This window comes from Ammospiza caudacuta, chromosome Z (genome assembly GCF_027887145.1).
Source record: "Ammospiza caudacuta isolate bAmmCau1 chromosome Z, bAmmCau1.pri, whole genome shotgun sequence".
NCBI classification, from domain to species: Eukaryota; Metazoa; Chordata; class Aves; order Passeriformes; family Passerellidae; genus Ammospiza; species Ammospiza caudacuta.
Genome location: NC_080632.1, coordinates 33,758,249 through 33,782,769, shown reverse-complemented (window position 1 = coordinate 33,782,769; position 24,521 = coordinate 33,758,249). Strand labels below are relative to the sequence as shown.

At 37.0% G+C, this 24,521-nt stretch overlaps 1 protein-coding gene across 1 annotated transcript in view; it reads right to left on the bottom strand.

The window, feature by feature from the left end:
• LOC131571568 (guanine nucleotide-binding protein G(q) subunit alpha) overlaps window positions 1–24,521 on the bottom strand; it is a 108,835-nt gene that overhangs the window by 65,379 nt on the left and 18,935 nt on the right. Inside the window, exon 2 of the mRNA XM_058824334.1 lies at window positions 3,475–3,659. Within this exon, the coding sequence (XP_058680317.1) occupies window positions 3,475–3,659 (185 nt within the window). The remainder of the gene's footprint in view (window positions 1–3,474; window positions 3,660–24,521) is intronic.

The following is a 24,521-nucleotide window of genomic DNA, read 5'->3' as shown; positions in this document are numbered from 1 at the left end:
CAGCCTATTCTTGAAGACTACAGTGACTCACATTAGTTTTAATATTATGAATATTTAAGAAGTCTCACAGGAAATTATGGGAATGGGATTCAAGTAAGGTTTCCTGCCTGTTAATCACCATGGAGTGACGCCTTCCTGATACTGTCTGCTGGAAGAGAGTAACAACTTTTCTGTTGAAAGTTACATTAAAATGGAAAAGCATAGGACAACCATAGTATTTGGTGATTAGTATAGTAGTAGATGCATGTGTCTTAAAATACAAACTGCAAAAAGCATAAGCCTGTATTTTTTTTAATATACATTTGAACACCTGTGGTTGCACCAGTTTGTTTGTACAAACAAAACTTTGCAAAAGACAGGCAATTTTCAGAATTGCTTCTGAACATTTCTCTAAAAACTAACACTTTCCCTTATTTCATAAAATACTTCTTACCCTAAAACTCAAAAGCCATACAACAACTTCTAGTTGAAAAAGAATTAATGGAAGCACAGTAAAATTTACTCAAAGGGAAATTAAAAAAGTCTATAAGCAACTATTTCCCATGACAGACAAATTACTGAAAGCAGAGATCACACTCACCCATTATCTTAAACCTCAGAAGAGCTCACATTCAGAAGTTTAAACACATAAAAATGAATGCCTTTCATGATATAATGCTATAACATCAGTACCAAGATATTAGTTTCTAAACACAATTATAGTTCTCAATAATTGTGAACTATAATTCTGATAATAAATCTTTCAAAACAGTCTAGGTTATTATAATATAGGACAATGCATTTCAGTCTCTGCCTCTTTAGTTACATCTGTGACTATGAAGACAAATATAATCTCACAAGAACTAACTGTGAAACTTAGAACTTACCTATGTTGATTATACTAAAATAGTCCAATGTAAATGTTGTAATGCTGTACACCACACAAAGAAAACAGCTGCCTACTTAACTGACTGCTAAGGACATTTCAAATTCCAGCAGCATTCAGAGATTCAAAATACTCCAAATTTAATAAATCACAGTTAAAGGTATGAAAATTGGTGCAGTAAGAGAAAACCATTTATACTGTAGCCCCAAAGTCTATTGCAGAGCATGAAGAACTTGACCCCAAAAAGGGGTAATTTTTTTCTTCAGGCCCAACCAAATCAATACCAACTTGACCTGCAATTTTCTAAACTACAGTGTACAACAGCTACTGTGCTAAAAATATTCTGTTACTCAAACTTCGAAATATTCTCTCCAGAGATGGGATTTCCTGATAGGAGATTCAAATTAATAGGAATTTGAATTTCCTGTGTTTTCCCTTCCTGTGTTTTCTAGATTGCTAGACTAATGAGTATGTTTTCAACAGCTTGTAAATAAATGAAGGAGCAGATTTATTTGTTGACTGGTATTCAGTGCTTTGAAGTGAAGTGACCTTGTATACAAATACAAAGCATAGTAGACCATAATCATATCTATTTAGGCACAATGCTGTAGCACATTTGGTTTTTCCTACATTCCTGAAGGAATTTGTACAGGAATTGCCTTGAGAGCTTGGTAACTGGTGACTTTTATTTTAGTCTGCAAGTAGCCCTATTAGAAACTGATGGGAACCCTTATGAAGTAGCTGAGCAGAGACTCCTACTTTAAGCAAAGTAATTTTTATGTAGAGAAAGTGAACAGCTCTGGCCACGCTTATAAAGCTATGGCAAACCTACCCGACTCACTCAGCCATATAAACACACTAGAATAAGTCAGCACATCTAAAAAATAATTACAGAACCCATACTCTGCAATATAGTACAATGAAAAAAGAATCCTAATCTATCATTAGGATTTCCAGATATTAAGGCTAAGTGACAGCCAACACCAATTTTGAAGAAAAAATGTGCTTTACAATCAACTAACTTTTCAGGCCAGTATGTTTCATGCTTTGCACGCAGCAAAAACATGGAGCCAAAAGACTGAAATGAAAATGAAAATGCAGTTTTAAAACTAATTAGACATTTGATTGTGATTTATAAAGGATGATGGGAAAACAGACAGCACCAGCAGGCAGCTAGACTATGAAATCTAACAGTCAGGAGTCTCACCAAATACAAATTTTTCAATCTTTTTCACGTGCATGAAAAACCCCACCCACCATTAAAGAAGGTTAACAATATTGATTCTGACAGATGGGATCCTCCTGACTTCCTACTGCATCAAGTCACCCTCCCGCAAGACTCTTGTTATTGCAACATTACATCACCAACAAAATGATGATAATCTGTGATGACTTCAGCAAATGCAAATGAAAAAACAACTCATCATTAGCCTGCTAATAAGCTTTATCTTCCCTACTTATAAGTCAGCTGTTGTAAAACACATACAGCAGTTCAGTTCTAAAAATTAAACTTCATATATTTAGACACAAAAGATTCTATTATTAATCCAAGTTTATCTCATTTTCTCTTTCCCAGTTAATGGATGCTTTTTTTAATTGTAAATGTTGCTGCTCTTTGATATTTTCTATTAATGAAAAAAAAATAGAATAAAAGAACTTTCGAGTAATTTATCAAAGAAAATACTACTTTTATTCAGGACTACTAGATAATCATTAAATATTCTTTCACAAGATGGAAAGAAAGGTGAGCCATCCTCTTTGTCACGGATCTTAAATTCTCCTTTTGACAAACTTACTGATAATGGATCAACAGTAAAAATACAAACAAGTTCTCAGGGAACTTATAAAACAGTGCCTGCTTGAGCAGGGAGAGATTGGACCAGATTATGCACAGTGGTCCCTTCCAATTTGACCCATTCTGTGACTTCGTGATGTTGGGAGACATAGACATGTAATTCTGTGGCTTACCATATATTTTAAGTAAATAGCAAGTATTTCATTCCTAGTCACAGACTGAGACAAACTATTGTAGTTACCATACTATTAAAATCTGACTATTAAAAAAAAATGTTAAAACTGTTAGAAAACGTTAAAAGGTTAGAGATGAACCCTAGAAACACTTTCAATGTATTTTGTCCTTTTAAACTGCAGTAACAGCATCAATCTAAGAAGACTCTGACTGTTTTAAGGTCTTGCGCAGAAAATTTTAATTAACAATTTATTCACACACAAATAGATATCTTCACCTATTTGTCTAATAATTTGAATTTTTTCCACTTGTAATGTAATAGCCATCCTTAAGCAGTACATCACAAGAATGGTTTAACTGTGCTCTCATAGCAAAGGACAAGAGTTAGTGAAGTCAAATGGCAGCCTGTCATTAAACCTCTGTTCTGTGACAATGCCCCCCAGGCATCTTAAGAGAGATCTCTTGCTTAAAAGCATATTTGTGTTGTAAAAGTAGACAAAAAGGCAGGACAGGAAATGCCCTTTTCTTCGGAGCTTTCAGTATCACTTCTCTGATGTGTCATTTTTCTGAGACCTTCAGTACATTTCCGAAAATAAAAAAGAGGAAAAACTTCAGCTACAGAAATAAACATAAATCTCACCTTGTTATTTTCACACTTGTATGGGATTTTGAGGGTATCCATGGCCTTGATCATGGCCTGCATTGCTGTAAATATATTCTGGTACACCAGTTTTGTAAAGCCCCTTTTGTCTTCATCAGAGTAACCTGATCCATGAATGATTCTCATCTGCTTGATAAATGTGCTTTTGCCACTCTCTCCTGTGCCTGCAAGACAAATAAGAAGGATATGCTTTACCTAGTGAACACAAACACGACTTTTCTTGCATAATGCTAACAGCTTGCTTACTGCAGAGCTTAACAGTGTCAAGTGGTGCTTGGGAGGTAGCTACAAGGACCAGTTCAAGGTCAAACAGCAACATCAGTAGCTACTGAAGAACTGAATTAAAATTTGCACTTTGATTTAACAACTAAACTAATGAGCAAAATGGCACTCCAAAATATACATTATATATGACTTGGTATTTGAAAATATTTTGTTCTTAAAGATGTAATTGTACAAAACTCTAACTCCATGAAACATTTCATCACAAAAGTTCTGAAAGGAAGAAAAACAATCTTCCTAGGCTAACTCTCAGGACATTACAGTAATCTGGTATTACAAGCAAGAGATATATGTGTTTTGGTTTTTTGGTTTTTCTTTTCAGGGGTGTCGGTTTGTTTGGGTTTTCAGTTTCATTGTATTTGCTTGTTTGGTTTTTAATTTGTTTGTTTGAGGGGATATGGTTGGGTTGCAGCTTTTTTTTGGTTTTAAGCTAGTATTGGAACAATCAGAGCCCAACAAACCTCAATCTCAGAACCATATGAAATCACCGTTAATTAAAATTTGATTCATATTTATCAATAAGCAGTCATTCCTTCCACTAAATCTTTTTCATGTCTTTTTATACTTTGTACTAAAAGTAATTTATTGATAAAATATGACTATTTGTTAACTTAAAGTTAAGATCTCTGTTGGAAACTTCACAAAGATTACAACACACATTTTTCCTTCTCTCCAATTCAACAAGCTCCTCTATGACTACGAGAGCTTATCTATATTATCCCTGTGTTTGCTTAAGAGGAGGAGTTGAACCTGCAAAGCTACATAAGCCCTGTGTTCACTCAGCTGCTCAGCTCTGCAGAAAGCAAAATGCATTGCTCAGTGCTGTGGTTTTCAGACTTTCAGCCTCGTCTTTATTTTAATCATTTCTGTAAAGATTTCATGCCTTGTGCCCTAATACTCATGTCCAGAACAAGGTAGCTTTATAGGCCTCTTAGATAATGTTTTTGGTGTCTTCTCAAAAAAGTGTGTTTCACAGCAGTGGAGTTTATAGGAGTAACCCTTAACTATTTCTGAGATAGCACACACTGCAAAATCTAAGCCTCCAAAATCTTCTGCCCTTACCACAAGCATAATTTTGAAACCATCACTCCAATTTCCTGCACACATATAAAAAACTTCTAATGCAGGTTTTCTTTATGCACACATTCCCAGAAAATCAAACATGATGTTACCTACTACAGAATCAGAATGGTTTGAGTTAGAAAGGACCTTAGAGATCATCTAATCACAAGACCCCCCTGCCATAAGCAGGGACATCTTCCATTAGACCAGTTTACTCAGACCCCATCTAACTTAGCCTTGAATACTGCCAGGGATAGGGCATCAACAGGTTCTCTGAGCCACCTGTGCCAGTGCCCTACCACCTTCACATGTAAAGAATTTCTTCCAGTATCTCATGTAAATCTACTCTCTTTTAAGTTTAAAGCCATTTCTCCTTCTCCAATCACTACATGCCCTCATAAAAGTCCCTCTCTAGCTTTCTTGTAGGCTCCATTTAGGTAACAAAAGGCTGCTAGATCATCTCCCTTGACATCAAGACACTGACTGGTATCAACTTCTGCCTTTTACAGCCTCAACCATTCATTACAGAACAAGCTAAAAAATACATCATGGCAATACAGTCTAAAAATTTTACCATTTACCATAATAAACAAAAACAACACTGCGTAACAGCATGAACAGGACCCTTGAGTGGGCCTGTTTCACAGGGTGAAAAGAAAACCCGAAATTACATAAGAAAAAAATCTACATATTCTTCTGAGAGGATATGAATGCCTTATGGGCTCTGTTAGCCACTGCTTCTGCTACCATCATTCTACTTATACCTCCAGTGGATACAAGACAAGAGCAAAGGTGAAACAGCAGTGCAGTGGATCAGCAGAATGAACCAATGGGGGATAAAACTATACTGAGACCAATTTTCTGCTGGCTACCACAGCACCTTTACATTGGTCAAGACAGTTCCCTGAAGCCAGATATACAGTATCTTCTCATCTGTCAGAAGACTGCTGAGGCCACACGATGTACCTAAAACTCAATCATAATCAGAATACCACTGCCACACACCCTCATCTTTTAAAAAACATTACTTTCAACCTTTCCCTCCCCATCCCCTCTCCAGTCCCAATATAACTCCTTGTCTAGTACTTAGATGAGAATTGAATATTGTGAGAGTAAAACCCCACATTCTTGACTCAAGCACACAACATGGTTCATCATCTGACTTCTAAACTTCTTCTCAGATAAAATCAACCTAATGAATGAAAAAAGATTAACTGTCATCAAAAAATAATAAAGAAATGTCTGTAATAGTGATGAACTCTTCAATCATGGCATAGAGAATTATCAAAATTTTTAAGAGCTTAGCACCTTAAAAACTGAAAGTTTCTGAAAACCTCTTTGGTTTTTTTTCTTGAAATGTTAATAACTACAACAATTATGGTATCATCAAGAATTTTACAAGCAGAGATCTGAAAGTACTTCTAGCAATATTACATCCACAAGCAGAATCAAAAGAAGCCAGATTGCTTAAATGCAGAGTAGATCCTTATGCATGCACTTACACCCAGATATATACATATCACGTACAATTTATTTCTCCTGGCACACTTCCTGCAAAAATCAAGATACAGAATGTTGAAATACAACATTCTTTGCTCTGCAAAACTTATGGAAAACCTTTAAACATAGGTGACAATGCAGCTACTGGCAGAGAGGTTTCAGAACTTGTGGTGACTGACAAAAAAGATACAGGAGACTAATTTAAAAGAAAAACAACTGTAGAAGCCTAGAATGACAAGCCTTTCCTTTGTATGGTTGTCCTGTATTTGTTTTTGCATTTCTCTGCATTGCAACTTTAAAAAAATCTTAGGTATAGTATCTTCAGATCAAATACAAGGCTGTTTTTTAACTAAAACAACAAACATACCATTCTCTAAGCAAAATTCACACTGACATCTCTTAAACAGAAAGACTGCTAAACTACACCTGACAGTGTTTTTTCCCCCAAGTTTGACCTATGAAAGGGCAAAAAAACCCTGCTATTTTACTGTTTGAAAATTTATATTAAATTAGAGAGAAGAGGACATTCTTAACATGTAAGGAAGGAAAATGCCATTGAAATCCACTACCCTGTTAGTCACTGTACACACACACTTATTAGGAACTGTCAAAACAACAGTGTGTACATTTGCAGAAAACTGGCTTTCATCTTGGAGCTTAGATGCAGAAAGAAAGCCTACAAGTACCTGGAAAGTGAAGATTCATGGGTAAGGGTGAAATCAACATCCTACACAGATGAGCAGAACCATACTATAACCACAGTTTCATCAAACATGTACTCAGACAAAGCAGTTGGTTGTACATTGCCTCATAGATTTACAGAAAATAGGAGCAATAAACCTCATCAGATACTAAGTAGCAGAGTAATTCCTAGGATGAGTAAGAGCTAAAACAGTACTAGAGAGGCAATGCATGAAAAGAAAAATACTTGATTTCACTTAAAGTTGTACTTCACTTGGAAGAAAGTTTAATGTCCTCCATGCTACCACTAATTCAGTGTTAGAGAAAACAAAAAATATGGTTTGGTCTGTTGCTGCTCTAGCAGTGGAATGCTTGGATCACATTTCCACTGAAACCAAGTATGGGTAAATGAAAACATGAAACTGTGCAGAATTCCGGTCTTGGACCAGCTTGGCTTTGTAGGTGACAAATCAGTTAAAATGTAGTATGGAATGCATGAAGATCCTCCAGGGAACTGAGGCAGAGAAGCCAGTCTGTCCGACCACTCGGAAGAGCAGCTTTCAGGCTCACAGCTGGAGGCCGCTGCTGGGAGGGATATTCAGTTGGTAAGACTGTAGCAAAACTCCCTGAGGTAGAAGTGAAATTCGCCACCTCACCCTGCAACACGTATCTGTCCAAGCTCTGGAGCGGAACTAGAGTCTCACTTCTCCATCAAAAGAAGGCAGCAAGGCTAGGGAAACGAGGGGTCCCCCATACAAACAGCTCAGTCCGCCTGATGTGGTCATGCGCCCAGGCAGCCTGCGCTCTCATCCTGACATCATATGAAGAGATCCTTGGCCATCACCTCTGTCAACAGTTGCCACAACTGAGTTGACCTGCTTCAAGTTGGTACAGCTATTGATCAGGCACTTTTTAAGTGAAGACTGCTAGTACTCTATGAACTTTTTTCTCTATTGCTTAAAAAGTATTACCTCAATGACATTGTATCACTGTATCATACCTCTTGAAAGATACACAAGTACCAACCTACACCAACAACCAATTTATACTATTACAAGTTAATAACTGAAACTGACCATTTTCACCTTGGTCATAGAAACACCAAAGAATTTCAGGGACAACTCATCCAGAGACATAAACAGAATTCTTGTAAGGAATTACCAGTGCTGATAATGGATACAGTAGGCATATTAATATTTTTCACAAAATGAAAAGTAGAACCAGTATATCTTCCTTGTATGATTATCCAACTTACTAACTGACATTAAGAGATTAAACCTCACAAGAGTTGCTTGATGTTAGGAAACATTTCAATGGCATTTCATTTAGAGTTACAGAAAAGCCTATGAAACAGGAAAACATCTCAAATTTCAGTCAAAAAAAAGCCAGAAAGAGAACTAAAGTTTCCTGAAGTCTGTTCCTATATCAATAGCACAATGTTTTGCAGTTATATTAAAAACTGAACAGAATAACTACAAAAAGCAAAAAAAAGTGAGAACCTCAGTGATGGCATTTTGAGACTTAACAGTACACAGGTTGAAGTTAAGAACCACTTCGAAAACATGGGAGAGAGGTACATATTATTCTATTGCCAAGTGTTTGCTCCACTGACAGAATATCTTTAATTTAAAATCACTACACAATCTTCTTACTTGTTTTGCTTAAAAGGCACATTTGCATATTCCACTTGCTTTTTTAAAAAAGAGTAAGCATATGATCATTTCACTATTCACTGAATTATCTCCTCTGTATCATTTTCATAATTAATAAACATTTCATTAAGATTACTGTCAATATTCTACACAATACTATTTCATGAATTACTAATGGAACAACAAAAAAGAGCAAGATGAGAAAATATTTATTCCAAAAAAGGGTGGATAGAATTTTATGAAGTACCCCATGAAGTACAAAATTACCTCAAATAAGGAATATGAAACATCTAAATTCATGTAGAGCAATTTGTTTCAAGAATAATCTTGAATGTCTTAAATATTTATGAAAAACTAAGCAAATGTTATCCATTAAAATATTACTAAGTTGTTCCATCATTTTCTTACCTACGTGATTGAAATTGTATTGACCATCTTCCTTAAAAAAGGGGAAAGAATACCTGCCATTATGTGAACAGCTAGTTTGAGTGCTTTCTACAGAAGAAAAATCCTCTTACAAATTTGATCTGGTTGTTTTTGAGACTATAATAAAGTTAGTCATTCTAGTGCAGCCACAAACTTAGAGAAACAAAACGCCCATCCTCATTGTACAAGTGATGCACTCAAAATAGTTCAAGTGACCACTACAATAAAGCCTAAGACAGATACTGAATTACTGAAGGAAATGGAAGATAGAATTGAAACATAAAATTCAGCTGATGTTCTGTAGCTTCTTAACTAATGTTAATTCAAGCTTTTGTGAACCAGAACCTCCAACTCTTTTACAGGAAATGCAGTTAATCAAATACAGCTTTGTGCCAGATAATCAAAATTACACAGCAAAACTACTATTATGCAGCTGAAAGTCAGCATTCTCTTCTCCACACCTTCAATTCAGAAAAACCCCAAACCTACCCATCCAACCAAAAAAACCCAAACCAGCAAGACCCCCCCCCACAAAAATCAAAACAACCAGACAAATCAACAACAAAAAATACCACCAACACCTAAGCCCCCACCCAACAAAACAGAACCTCCTCCTTATCTTTTATAGCTACAAACAGATAACTGTCACCATTTTAGAGGTATCTTATTATGGTTCAGGTGTAATTCAGAAGCAAGTATGCAAGAGAAGAGATAAACTAGGTGCCTTCACAGAGGTCAAGTAATTCTTCAAGAATTTGCACAGCTTTGTAAATGGGTTCAAAGCAGGACAGGATCCCACCTTGTGTGACCTTCTCCTCCCTTCTCTTGAAAGGATCCCTCTGATAAACCACAGATTCCCTAAAGAGAATCAGCTCTTTCCAGTCTGTGCTTATTTTCCATTTTATACAGTTTGGAGCAGCTCTGATAAATTCTGCCTAAAGAACTCATCTGTGCAGAAAAAGCATCACAAATCAAATTTCAACCTCAAAAATATTTTCTTGATGCTACTCACAACTCAACTGAACAGCAAACTGTTTAAAGTCAGTCTGTTGGCTGCTGCTCTTCGATGGAAATGTTACAAACAAAACCAGAAGCAAACATCAGCATTCATAAAAGCAGGTATCATACAAACTCTTACCTCCCTAGCACAGAGGAAAGGCAAAATCGGTGTCTGCGAACATGTGTGATTAATTTCAAATGAATGTTTATATGAGGGTGTTGGAAAGCAGACTCCAGTAGATTCCAAGGCACAAGCAAATCAAGATTGATCATTTATTATCTTCTTTGAGATCAGTACAATACACAACTCTTCATAAATCAACATGTATGTTTTCTGTAAGCTATTTATTAAAATGGTAATAATACGCTGAGCACCATCTGATTTTCTGTGAAAACTAGCTTAACTACTAATTTGATAGAGACAGGGTTTAGGGTTTAAATCTTTTATGTTTCCTTCATATTACACCTACAGTTCATCACCTCTACACCTAAGCTGGACTAAAAATGATGGAGGCTGAGAGAGGCCACACAACACTACATGTCCTGCAGGTCTCCAGGAGTATTCTCCAGGAATTTCAGTACGAGATTAAAATTTTCCTGCATTCCAAGAAAAGTCTTGAGTTAGCTCTAAACTTTTATTAAGGAAGATACATAAAATTTATTTAATTAATAATTAAATCTTTCAAATTTCTTTCACATTCTGTTAGTCGGAGGGATTATGAACCGGTAAACACAACTCTTATTCCTATCAACTCTGAGAGACTCTGTTTCAGGAACAGTATAAATCACTATGATTAATCAAAAGCAAGGATAAATACTGGTAGCATTCTAAATTACAATAGTTTTCCCTTAGTTTTATTATGGAAGGTAAATATCTTAACTACTTCAAACCCTATGTCTTCAGAAAAAGTGGTCTTCATGTCTAAGATAATGCAACAGAGTTTGGCCATCTATGTTTCCCCCATGCCAAGGGCTACCATTCTTCCACCATACAGAAAACTGCAAAAGGTGAATATTTCTCTATTGGTATGTTCTATCTGGAAACATAATTATCATGTACAAGAACATATCAACAAAACAACAGCTGTATTTATCAAACACACAAAACCTTATAGTTTGCATGTTCTGCTTTCGTAAGGTATAGCTAGAAATTCTGTGACCTGTTCTCTAATCTGCGCTTTAAAGAAGTACTGTAGTACTCCGAGTATATTAGATGTGCATTTGCATCCATCTGAAATACCAATATAAAACAGTATATTATGTAATTTGTTTAACACTATGTTATGCTAACAATATGTTAGCGTAACAATATGTTTTTGGACAACTAACCTTTCCAAAGGTTTTTTTAAAAATAATATTTATTCTATTCTATGCCTGTGAGCTCTATTTTGAAAGCCTGATATAAACTTTTGACCTACCCTTCATACAAAAAGGCTCCATCCCAGAGCTGAAAGTACACAGTGCAGCATTTCTTTCTTACAAGTGGAAATGCATACAAGTAAATTGCTTTGCTATAACAAAACTAGTATAAATATAAATTTACTGAAAACAAGTCATATGAATAATAGCATATTTGTTATGATCCAATACTTAGGTCAAGTAACACTGCTGATGGCAAATCTTATTATCTGAAATCAGAAACTAAGAACAGCGACTGTTTTGTAGCATTTTGGAACATTTTTTCTTCAAGAATGGTTGGCCACTGCTTCCAAGAATGATAGTCACCCCAGTTCCAAGCTTTAGTCTAGAGATCATGAAGCACTCCTTACAGAAGAAAACCACAAATGAATGAACAGAAAACCTCTTTGTTTTTCCACTTTTTTATATGTTCTTCATTCATGCCAAAGAAAGAACATTTTCATATGGATTGAGATGATTTAAAAGAAAGAAAGAAAAGCTAATCCTGCTGGTTCTTCTTACACATGAAGAGAAGAATATTTTTCCCACAAAGCTATTTGGGGTCTTTCTGTGTTAGGTTACGTACTCCTGAGGAAGATATTTAAGCTGTTCTCTTGGTCTCCTCTGCTTCTTTGCTGCTCATGCTTCAGAGCTCTCAGTGACCTCTGCGCTAGTATGATAACATGACAGCTGATGCTAAAGACGTCATTAGACAAGAGTCAGCTTATTGGTGTCACTATAATACTTACACTAGAAACATAAAGGAACTATGTATCAGATGTTGGTATGCGCATACCTGTCAGACAGCTTCCCTGGTCCATTCACAGGCAGTACTAGAGGAGAGACAGAGGTTTCTTTCAAGCCTCAAATATACCCCCAGCACTAAAATGATGAAGTAATTTTTTCTTTAGTTAAACTACAAACAAGTACAAACAAAGTGCAGGGTCTTGAAAGCAGAGCCCTGAACTGACTGCAGTAAGGAATCAGCTGGGGTAATTAATAAGTTTTTTTAATATTACACCTCACAAGTGTATATTACACATTGTGTATCTTCCCGGTTTCCCCAGGAAACACATCTTGAGAGCATCATAAAGGAAATACTTAATGGTATAAGCGAAAGTTTTACAGTAAATATCTCTCTCTAGCATTTAACCCCTTTCTCTCATGCTACTGTGAAGGCGTTGCTCCTCCTTCCCCAGGGAGACTGAAGAGATTGTGGTAACTGAAACCCACCCACACCCGGTTTCAGGCCCTCTCACTGAATGAGCACCCATTTCACTCCACATGCCACCAACTCAGTTACTCCATTTGGGATATCACTGTCATTACAGCTGATCCCAGCATTAAACTGGAAGGAGGGTGGGGTGGGGGGAGCTCAGGCCTTTTATAAGGAACAAAGAAACCTACTAACAGAAAATAGAATGGGCAGGCAGCTTCAGCAGACACTGACTGCTGGGAGACCTAAAAAGGAGGTGAACTGGGGAGCTCAAAGGCAAGTCCAGTGCAGAGACTGCTTCCAAATCAGGAGCTGTGAGTAGCCCTGGGAAGAACTTTTGCCATCCCCTACAAGGCAAAGCTCCTCCTGGCTGTCCTTCACCCCATGGACAAGGCCTTCGGAGCCCAGGGATGCTCCTCTTGCCAGCCTCCTTCCATGTGCAAGTTTCTCAGAGGCTATTTAGCAGCCACTGGAAAGACTTCGTCCCCAAAAGACCTGTCCCTTACTACAGGCAGTGTTCCTTCATCTCTTCACCCCCAAGGTGCACACAGAGCCCAGCAAGGCTGACAACCATGATAAGAAGCTCTGGCACAGCAGCTATCCAAGTAAAAACATATGATTCGATTTTTATTTTCATCCCACAAATACTGTGAGAGGCTCAAATGCTGGGTTTGCGTTCTGCTTGTTCCTGCGTTCACAGTGTTGCTCCCAACTTCTACGTCTTCCTTGGTGCACACCAGCAGGGCTGTGCATATACACTGTGAAATCCAGGCAGGCTCTGAGGCCAAGCCCATTGTAAATCCACCCAGAGGAAAGCACAGTTTGTGCACATTTGTGGCACATTTCCTGCAGCTTATGGCAGACCATCCTTAACTTGAGAGTGTTTTTGAGATGCTACTTCCCCTGGAGAGTCACTAGTTTTTGAGTTTTTATGCTGTCTTCTCATATTTTATGTCTTCTGAGGTATTCCAAGAAGCTATACACTAATTAAGCAGTTCCTCCAAAATGAAGGTACAACCAAAATGAAGGTACCACAACCCCTTGTACACTTTTTCCTCCTACAAGGAGAGGGGACCTGGGCAAGTCAGCTCATTAGCTGGATAGGAGTGACAGAACTGCTATATTATTGTAGCTCTTACTTGAAACATTTCAAATCTAGGAAGTTTGGAATAATACTGAAAAAGTAAAGAATGAACAAATCACGTTTTAATCATGTTCTTTGCATATTTGAATATAAATACCATCTGTGCACATACTTTCATGTGCATACATACACACATAAAGTGACGGAGGCTCTAAAGACATAAATATACCACTGGCACTCTGAATTTAAGAAATCAGGTCAAGGGTAATATTAGCAAGGAACAATTTTATAATTAAAAAAATTATAATTAGATTCTCCACCCCCCCCCAAAAATCCCTGCTTTTTGTTAAGGAAAAAAAAAGGTAAATCGAATAGCTAAGTTCTGAGAGGACATCCTTGCTAGCTTTAAACATACACACTACATCATATAGGTATTTCCATGCTTAGTACATGACAAATGCAGTATTCTTTTCAGATGCTGCATTTGCTCAAGCAACTAGATGAAAAATCGAAATAAACATTATGCTTGCCTAAAGTGACGGATGAAAACTACTACTGGGTCAGTAAGAACACGGACTGTCACAATCAGTAAGAACAGGGACAAGGAGGCAGATTTTACGGTCAAAGTATCTGGTGCCATCATTTTGCATTTGCATTTTTAACAGCACAGTGTCCCAGCATGCATACTGCTTAAAGCATCGCTTTGGTATGGCTGAACTGTGTGACATCTCAATGTTCTGCTTCTCCAGCAGGGAAAGTCAGGTGGCACCACTCTGGAGTACGACAGCATCACAGAGAGAGCATTCATGGCTTGTGCCCCTTCAGACTGCCCAGACAGGGCCCAGCTCCCATGCCACTGCCCTGCTCTGAGCAACTTCAGCAGCTCAAAGGAAGAGTTTCCAGTCACATCTCTGACATGGCAAAACAGACAGCTACACTACTCTTGTTCTCCTCAGGAGATCCTCCTTATAATAACCTTGTTGCTGAAGCTACATATTTATTTAGACCTGATTATATAATCTGATTATATACCAGATTATTACCTACTCTGAAAGTTTTTAGATTTTTTGTATTTTTATTCACTTTACACATGTACTATAAACAAAGACTGCATAGATTAATAAATAACTACTTTTTACTTATAAAGGTAATACTTTTTACTTAAAAAGGTAATAAAACCCATAAGATAATAACACACTCAGAACTCAGTTAAAATTGTGTCACAGGAAAGCATTGTTTTGCTGGATACTCTTACATTCTTAGAAGAAATCTCCAGAAATCCATTAACTAGATGGCATCTGAATTCAATGAAACAACTATTGTTTTACTCAAAATCAGCTATTCTAGCCAATAGCATGTACCACCTACACATGGATATGTAACTTAGGAAATGTCACCTCCTTTCTCTCCTTGAGTGCCTCATCACTCTGACCTCTTCTGAAATTACATGTGGTTTTCTGTTTAAATAATTAAAATCCACATGCTGTTCATTTGCATTTAAGTAAGTTACTTGCATTATAAATCCTGGTTCATCTGAGAGAAAGTTCTAAATTCACTTACTATCCTCAGTAATTGGGCTTTCTATGGTGACAGGTTTTCATTTTATGAACATTTATGCAATTCTGGTTTTCACTTGTTGTACTGGCATCTGGTTTCAAAAAAGATTACATTGAATACACTTCTAGCCACTTTCAGTGCTATGGCAAAAGATACTCAAAAGCATGATAACACTATGAAGCTGTTCCTGTTCTTATTTAGTACACCAAAGCAGAAATAAATTTAACTGTGAGGGCAAAGAACTGTAACACAAGTGCAGTTCATACAGACACAAGGTGGCAGAGTGAAGAACTAGTTTCTATTCGCCATTATTTTTCTTTATAGAGGAAACTTTTACTTCCAGGAAGTAAACATTTATTTAACATGTCAATCCTTTGCACAATAGTCAAATAAGAAGTATTTGAGTCCAATACTTTATGTTTTAGGCTAATAAAATGCTATTCACCAAGTCAACATTCTTTTTTTTTTTTTAATTACCAATTCAGTTCAACTAAAAAACCCCACAACAAAACAAGCAAGGGCATATCCAGCTGTCACCACAAACCACAGAGTTAACCATTCAAAGCTAAACAAGAACTTACTCACAACAACCACAACGGAATGATGCTGAAACGTGATTATATTTGGCATCTCTGTATTTACTTCTCCATTTGCATCATTCTTTATATACCTTTAGAGCAACAATAAAAAACAAAACAAAACATCCCCCCCAACTTCTTTTGGACTTACGCAGTCAATTTTGCAATTTTTTTAAGACTTTTTTTGATAAAATGTACTCTTTGATCCCTTTTGTATAGGGCTGGACTGTATGAAAATCTATAATGAAAAAATCTGGGAAATCCAAGAAGATATTAAAAATGTTCTCTTTATTATAAGGCTTGTTCTAGGAGAAAGAAAGGCAGGCAGAACGAAACATGCAATAATTTACATGACTAGAAAATAGCCCACACCTTTTAGATATTCCTAAAAAATCCCCATGTCATAACACTCCTATTGCTCTAAAGGCCTTGAATCTTGTGAAATAAAGTTGATTTTATGGAGAGTACAAATGCTGAAAACACTAAAAATTTTCAAAACAAAGAATAGAGACAGACACCATTTTTCTCCACTAACGTCACAATTTCTAACCATCTGTGTGGGGTCCCTCCACACAGCTTTCCCTACTGGTCTGCAAAATTTGCAAAATCACCACCAAGCACAAAGGCGCATGCCTTCACCCAAACCCTCCAGCAGCTGTCCAGCCTCATCCCGCAGGTTTCTGCGCTGTGTGTGCCAGCAGAGGAGAGCTGTGTGTGGCCGAAACAATTTCTGCCTGGGACATGACAGTGGGAGCTGCCAGCCAGCTCTCCCCAGTCAGGCACAGCCTGGCCCTTAGGGAGGGAGTACCGGGAAAGTGCCCTTCCTCCACCCACTGACTAGAAGCTGACAAGGCAGTTCCCTATAGAAGTCATGGTGCAGAATTTATTTCTGGAGAATTTTAAGCTCCTTCCCCAGCCTTCAAGTACAAGCAACATAGAGCCATTTGGCTGCTGTCACACTGAGGAGCAAGAGGTGTGTAAAAAAGGACAAGGATGACACTTTCAGCACAGCAGCCAACCCTTAGTCCACACTTTGCAACACTTATTTTCAAGACAATGGGAAGCAGAAGACAATATGATAACCAGGAAGTTCTGAACTATCCTTTTTTTCTGTGGTCATTTGTCAGGTTTTGGGATATTTTGCTGACTCCAACTGTCTCATTTGTCGAGAAAGAAAGAGAGAAGAGAAAGAAAGAGAGAAGAGAAAGAAAGAGCCCAGCTGCTTCAGTGTGTGTCTTACCCTACAGATCCATCCACCACTGGAAGCCTTCGAGCATTAGTAAAAGGGTAACCACTGCACCCTCCCAGGCTGCTGAATTACACGTGCACATCCAGTATAATCAACACCTCACACTAATTACCAATTATCTAAAACACTTAAAAAGTGTTTGCCATGAGGAAGTCAATTGTCTCTTTTAACATGATCTCCAAAATCATGTAAGCATTCTGACATTCATTAGACGAGGAAGGATGCTGGTCCTCTAATCTCTGCCACATGGGAACAAGTGTCATAAAAGACAATTGAAGTGTTTTGGGGATGGTCTTTATATTGTTGCAGTTCTGGGAAAATGTTATCTACCAAACTCTAGGTTTATCAAATCAGATAAAGCAATTTCATTGACTAAAATATGCAGTTAAAGACTACCTTCTCACTATGGCTGACAAAGCACAAAGCTATGGAAATGTGTTTTAGACAACAGACCAGTGTATCCCAGATGGCCTGTGTTATTCCCTGATACAAAATCTAAGATGAATGTTTCTGCCCAGATAAATATGAATCTTTCTTGACTGTCATCAGAGACCGCCTGTTTTGCTGGTCAAGTTTTCTCACGCCATCTTAACAGCTTTCTTTATTTCTAAAGATGAAGAAATAAAGGCTTCTGCGCAAGTTTTCAACAACTAGCACTTCTGTGTAAGTATCATGTAACTTCACTTCAAACTGCCAAATTCTTTCTTCCCCAACAAAAATTTGGTAAGTCAGAAAATTCAGAGAGGGATTCCTACACTTCAGTAAGAAATTTCCAAAGTATGAACATAACAAAAAGAGAAATTTGAGTTGTGAGTGCAAAATTGTTCCTGCAATCTGTTTGCAGCAGAAAACAAGAGAAAATGCACAATATTAGCATAAAAATATGGATTTTTACACTATGCAGCTTACAGTCAATAACTAAATTTCAACTACCAGAACTTCAAAAAAAAAGAGCAAACGTTGTTGCAACTAAGAGGACTAAAGCTATGTTCAGGGTATTTGCAGGGGAAAACCCCTAAGCAACCTACAACCTCTCCCCAGTTTTGCAAGCATTATTTTCTTCTACATACTGACTCCTCTCATGTCAGTAGTAAAGAAAAACCAATCATTTTTCAAAGAAATTAAGTTACTGGAGAGTTTGGAAAAAGAAATTAAAGAAAGTAATAATGACCTCAGGAAAGGTTAATCATACCCCTCCCCTGCTCTTTTTTCCTGTGATCCTTATTAAGGATTTTTTCTGCCATCCTTACTCTTTAAGTAGTCCCAACAGATTACTGCAAAGTATGGCCTTATTAATATGAATGAGGGTAAAAAACTGAGAGTAGACATAAAGTATACTGCATATCCATTTTAATAATTTTAGAAGTATTCTTGAAAAACAAGGAATAGAAATAAAGAATATCAAATGCTTTCCAAAATTCTCTGCCTATCACTTAATCAAAGTACCTAAAATGTTTCTTAAGATCAGAGAGAGTCTAAGAAGAGAGTTACCATGGTGTGACCAGTTACCATGTATTAGCTGCTCCACAGTGGTTTCTGCATGGGTAGTGCAGTTACCTGGAAATGTCAAGTGTTATCAAACTGATTTGTTAGTCCTTTTTTATTTCAGTAAATCTTGCTGCACTACACAGCTAATGAGAAGATTAAATACCTTTAAACACTGTCCTAAAAAGTGACTTCACCTATATTATACCATATTAACAAATGAAGAAAAATGTATTTGAAGAACGATGTATATAACTTTATAGAAACTAATTCATTTTTAAACTGAAGTATCAGACGAAAGTAGAAGACTTAAATTTTTACTAATTCTCTGATTCTATTCTATTGCAGCTCTGCTGTTACAAGTTTATTATTAACCTGCTTTTTAACTTCTAATTGAGAAACAATTCTTTGGCAAGCTATTTCGTTATGTCACACAACTAGGCATACAGGTCATGATCCCATTCCTTCTCAACAAAGAGGTGAAACATATATTTACCTGAATGAGAACACTTCAGCACAGTGTGGTTACAGCTGCTGTGTGTGATGTACCAGTCCTCTGAACAGTTCCTTATGCATGTTTTTGTGTTACTGTTGTTAATTCTCATAACAAAAAAACCGCACTTATTCACTAAACAATCAAACAGACCAGTTATTAATGACCTGTTTCTTAATTACTTTTAAAGACTACTGGTACCTAACCAACAAGCACCAATTTCAGCACTATTTTTCTTGAGGCTTTTTGCCTCCCTATAAATCTCATGTGCATGCCAGATTTTAGTGAGACTTAGAAAAAAAAACCACATACCATTTTTCTGCATGAGCTATCCATTTCAAATCAGTTACTAAAATGTTACCTTCGTTGTTGCTTGGCATACTTAAGATTTTTAAAACAAAATGCAGTATCAAGAAAAATCTCAATGCAGAGAAGATGCTCCATTCTGACTACACCTCCACCCTGCCATTTGGATTTATTCAAAACTCTGCTTACAGGCATTCCATGATCACACACATTCCTTTTTGACTCCATACTCTCCACAAGAAGTTGTGTTAGGCTATCTTTAGTAGAAGATAGATACTGTGACAGCAACCTGGGAAGAAGTAAGCGCAGAAGCAAGGACTTGTACATTATACTGTGTATCGACTTCCAATAACCCAAAAACTTTTGCTCTCAAACAACACATGACTGCAGACAATCAAGTATTTGCTAAACTCTGGAAGGCATGTGAAATTTAAAACGAAAGTTTTACATCTTCAAAGCCCTAAATGCTGTGGCCTAAAGCCAAAATTAAGTACCTTAAATTCTTCTCTTCCCTTGCACAGGTATTTTCTGACTTACCAAGACTGAAATGCAACAGTTTCTATTTCTGTAGAAGAACAATATACAAACTTTATGTTGGAAGGCACTTATAGCACTGGGTTTCAGACTGCAACTAGTGAAAGCCACTGCATCACCAAGGTAACTTCCTAGGACAAGGAGACAGCTCCTTTAAGTCAACTACTGACACATGGCTATTGATTCATATGCAATACTGTACATATTATTTAAGACTGTACTATCATGAACCAGTTATTAAACAAAAATACTGATTTGACTTTTGCAAGGAAGGATTGCTAACATAATGCTACATGAATAAATGTATCTTTTCATATATTTTACCAGCAATTTCAGGTAGAATCTAATGCATCATATAATTACACTATGATTTGTTTGCTTGAACTGATCATCTTTGAAATTAAATAAGCTTTTCAAAAAGCAAATTTATACAAATAAATTTCCTGTCTCTTTACTAAATTAAAATTTTCTTTCCCAATTTTACTGGTAGCCAAAAATCTCCTGAGGAATGTGTGAAAGATAACTGTACATCAAGTTAAAGGCATCTAGCTCAGCTTAAAGCATGAAAAAGTTCCATATGGAATAATTTTGTAGATACAAAACCAACATACGGGAAAGCCAGCATCAAACTTCTCATTCTAATAGCTCTGTTGTGCAGCTACATAAAATCTATAGGTCAAAATTATTTTAAAGATTGCCTGAATATACTTACACATGCAAAGAGAGACAGAAGGATAGCTATTCTTTTCCTTCCAGAAAAAAATCAGCCTAGAAGGATTGTATTTTTCCCTGCTCAACTCCTTGTTTTTAAGATCAAAAGCATCTGTTAAAATCTATTTTTCTGATGCTTCTGTTGAAGAATATTGGTATGAATTGACAGTATGAATTATCATTAGCTGAAACAAGAAGTCAAATCAAACAAAAAGGACTGATAATTTAGATGTTAACAAAGATACTGCCTAACCAAAGAATAAACACTTCTCTGATCAATTAGTTATGTTGCAATTTAAACCTACTGCAGGGTCCAACATCGAAAGCAAAGCAAAGGAGGAGTGAAATGTCATTAATGGTTCAGACAATTTAGAGCAAAAAAGACCATAAAGAGGACAACTTAATCCAAGTTTTTGCACATAATGGACTAATTACTTCTGGCACTGAAACACAGAAAAAGAGAGTAAGTAGCTCATGTTCTTCATGAAAATCAGACTTAATCAGAAGATGTTTCTCAACATAAATCAATCTACTTCAAAGAATTAATATTTCATTATCACTCAGCAATTACAGGGAAAAGTGAAATGTGAGTTCCATCACTTTCATGCAAAGTAACAGCCAATTCCTAAGACCAGATTCATGTATATAAAATGCTATTGGGAGACGCTTTGCAAGCACAAATCTCTGTTCAGTTGAAGTGCCCTTAGCAGCTCTGAAAATTACAGAAGTATAGAATCATTTAGGTTGGAAAAGACCTTGAAGATCACCAAGTCCAACCATTAACCTAACACTGCCAGGTCCAGCACTAAACCACATTCCTAAGCACTGTCCAAGGATGCTGACTTGATCGCTTCCCTGAGCATCTTGTTCTAGTATTTGACAACTCTTCCCATGTATAAATTTTTACTGACACCCCATCTAAATCTCCTCCAGCACAACTTGAAGCCATTTCCTCTTGTCTATTACTTGCTACTTGGAAGATTCCCACCTTGCTACAACCACTTTTGGGTAGCTGCAGAAACCCCCTGAGCCTTCTTCTCTTCAGGCTAAACAACTAACCTGTAGACATAGTGAAGCTCCTACCTGAAACCACCTGCCGGAGTGTCCCATGTCCCTGTGGGTGGACATATGTGGAGAGATTTATTAATAATTGGTTAGCTGAGAAAGGCCACGCTGAAATAATGCCGCTGGTTAAGCTGAAGGAGAAAAGCCAGCAGTCAGCAAGCTAAAAGGAAAGGTCAGCAGTGACCTTGCTGCAACATGAGGAGAGGGAGTAGAGATATTCCTGAATATATCCTGAGAATATGTGAAAAGTATCAAAAGTAGAACCATAGGAATGCAGAAGTAGGCGTAGGTGCTGATATGTAACTGACCAGCTAACCTGATATGTAACCTTTCTCAGCTAACCAATTATTAATAAATCTCTCCACAGACATATACTAGTGTTTATTTCAAAAGTGCTCTTCTGAACCTAGCTTAAACTTCCTCAACTCCTTCAAGGACTGTGCTCTTTCCCACCGCTATCAAAGTATCCCCAGGTGAGAACATAGATTTCTTTAGAACGAAGCAAGCAAAAATTGAAGTTAAGGACCACAACGAATCATTCCAACTACAAACAGACATTTAGTCCCTAGGATCAGATTAGACCTGGCTAAAGTAAAAAAAAAACAAACCCTTGGACATTGGGTTCTCCACACCTACTGTTTTATCCTAGAGATCCACTCTTCATTCACAGTATTTGCTAACTCAGGAATGGCCTTTCTCTGCACTCCCCCACCTATCACCACAGGGATAGTAATTATGAACCCTATGGAGGTGACAGAGTGACTGATTAGTTAGTAGGTGGGCAATATTTTGAAAATCTGCAGTGCTATGTGGCTATTCCCTCTTATTACAAATACTCTTGTGCAGGTACCATCCAATAAGACAGTAGTGTATAAACAAGAAAACCCCTATCTGGAACACCCTTGGTTTCTCTCCAGCACAACTTTGATCCACTTGCTGAAGCCACTCTGGTGACAGCAGCTTTATTTCATGGAACTTAACAATGATATGATGTGTCCAGTCAAAGCACATGCATTGATTTTAGCTAGGATGCTGTTCAGTTCAGCAGAAATCTGTCCATATAATATAAGCTTTTCTGGATCTTAAAATGTTATTTATCAGTCAGGATCCAAAAACCCATCAACAATGAAATGACTCCTCAATAGTACTGCTATACACAACAGAAGCAATAAGTACCTACTGCTGTTCTCATGCATTTCCTGCTTATTTATTCTTGCTTAATAAAACCAAAGACAATATAAAGAATCTATTAATAAGTACTTTAAAGATTGCAATTTTGTTAATTACTACCTTTCATGTTTCATTTTGGCACTGTACTTATGCTTCCAGAGTTCTTTACCTCCTAGGTTTTGCAGTATGGCAACAGCCCCAGGGGGCTCATCTGAGGAGTCCAGAGCAAGCCTCACATAGTGTGAGGACATTTTCTCTGCTTCAAAATACAACTACAGGAGAAAACAACCCTTCCTACTTCAAACAGCTTTCTGCTTAGCTTAGTCACAGACAGCTAGAAGACTACACAGAAGAACTTTAATTACCTTCTCTTGTTTGGCAAAATCAGTTCAAACTCCCAGTTTTAACCTCTCAAGAAAGATAACCTGCTGTCCAACTACACTACCATGTATCACGCATCCATGTCTTGAAAAGCAGGATGTATTGCCAGATGAAGGAAGGAAAGTGATCACGTTCTCACCCTTGATCAAAAGTTTGTCTCAGCTTCTGATCCTGCCAGTTCTAGCTAACTAGGCACATGCTTACTCATTCACCCAGTTCTCTCGGGGCTTCTAAATCAGGTCAAAGGATTGATAAGTACTTCAGTGCTTGCTAGCAGAGGTCACAGTTCTCTCCAGGAAACCTGCAATCCCTCTGCACAGATTCTTCACCTGGGCAGTATGGCATGATGAAGATGAACATAAACCATCAGGTGGTCTAAGCATGTCAAAAGTTGCAGTTTGAAAAACCAGTGACTAAAGAAGCTAGATGTACTGCAAATAAATTAATGAACTTCAATGCTCTTAAACAGATGTTTAGTAGAGTGACAGGATCTTTCATGTACACATTCAAAAATATTAATCAAAATTACTTCCAATTACCAGTATGACTACATGGGTTAGACTAAATGAAAGAGAACATTAAAATACATTTTACAGTAAGGTTTCTCAAAAAGTTAACTACTGGTGCCATCAAAAACATAAGTACCTGATTGTACACGATAGAAAGAATGAAAAGGAATTTCTATAAATAGTCACTTTTTATGGAATTGTAACAAGATGTTCCCAAGATATTAAAATATGAAGTTTAGTTCAGACATTAAGGCAGTATTGGCTAAGACATGAAAAACTTACTACTCCTAGGCAAACATTTCCAGTCCAATGTAAACTAAAATCCACCTCTCTGCTACCTCAGTCTCTTTTCTATCTCAGAGTATGAACTGGGTGACATGCTAGAGGGGGAAGCAGTATCACCTATGAAAGTAACAGCTACTGCCTTTCTACTTTCCCTACTTTAAAATTTAGTTTCAGTATGACACTTTCCTAAAAAGAAAACCTATTGTGTGAAGGTAAGATAATGATCCACGAAGCCCTGAATTAAAGCTTTATCATTTAAGAAAGAATCATGCATTATGATCAAACTGTAGTAATTATTTAAGTGAATCGCAGAAAACCAGCAAAATTGGCAACATGCTGTCATTCCCAGGTAATTTACAGCATCAGAAGCATTACAAAGTAAACTAAAAGAAAAAAAGAAAAA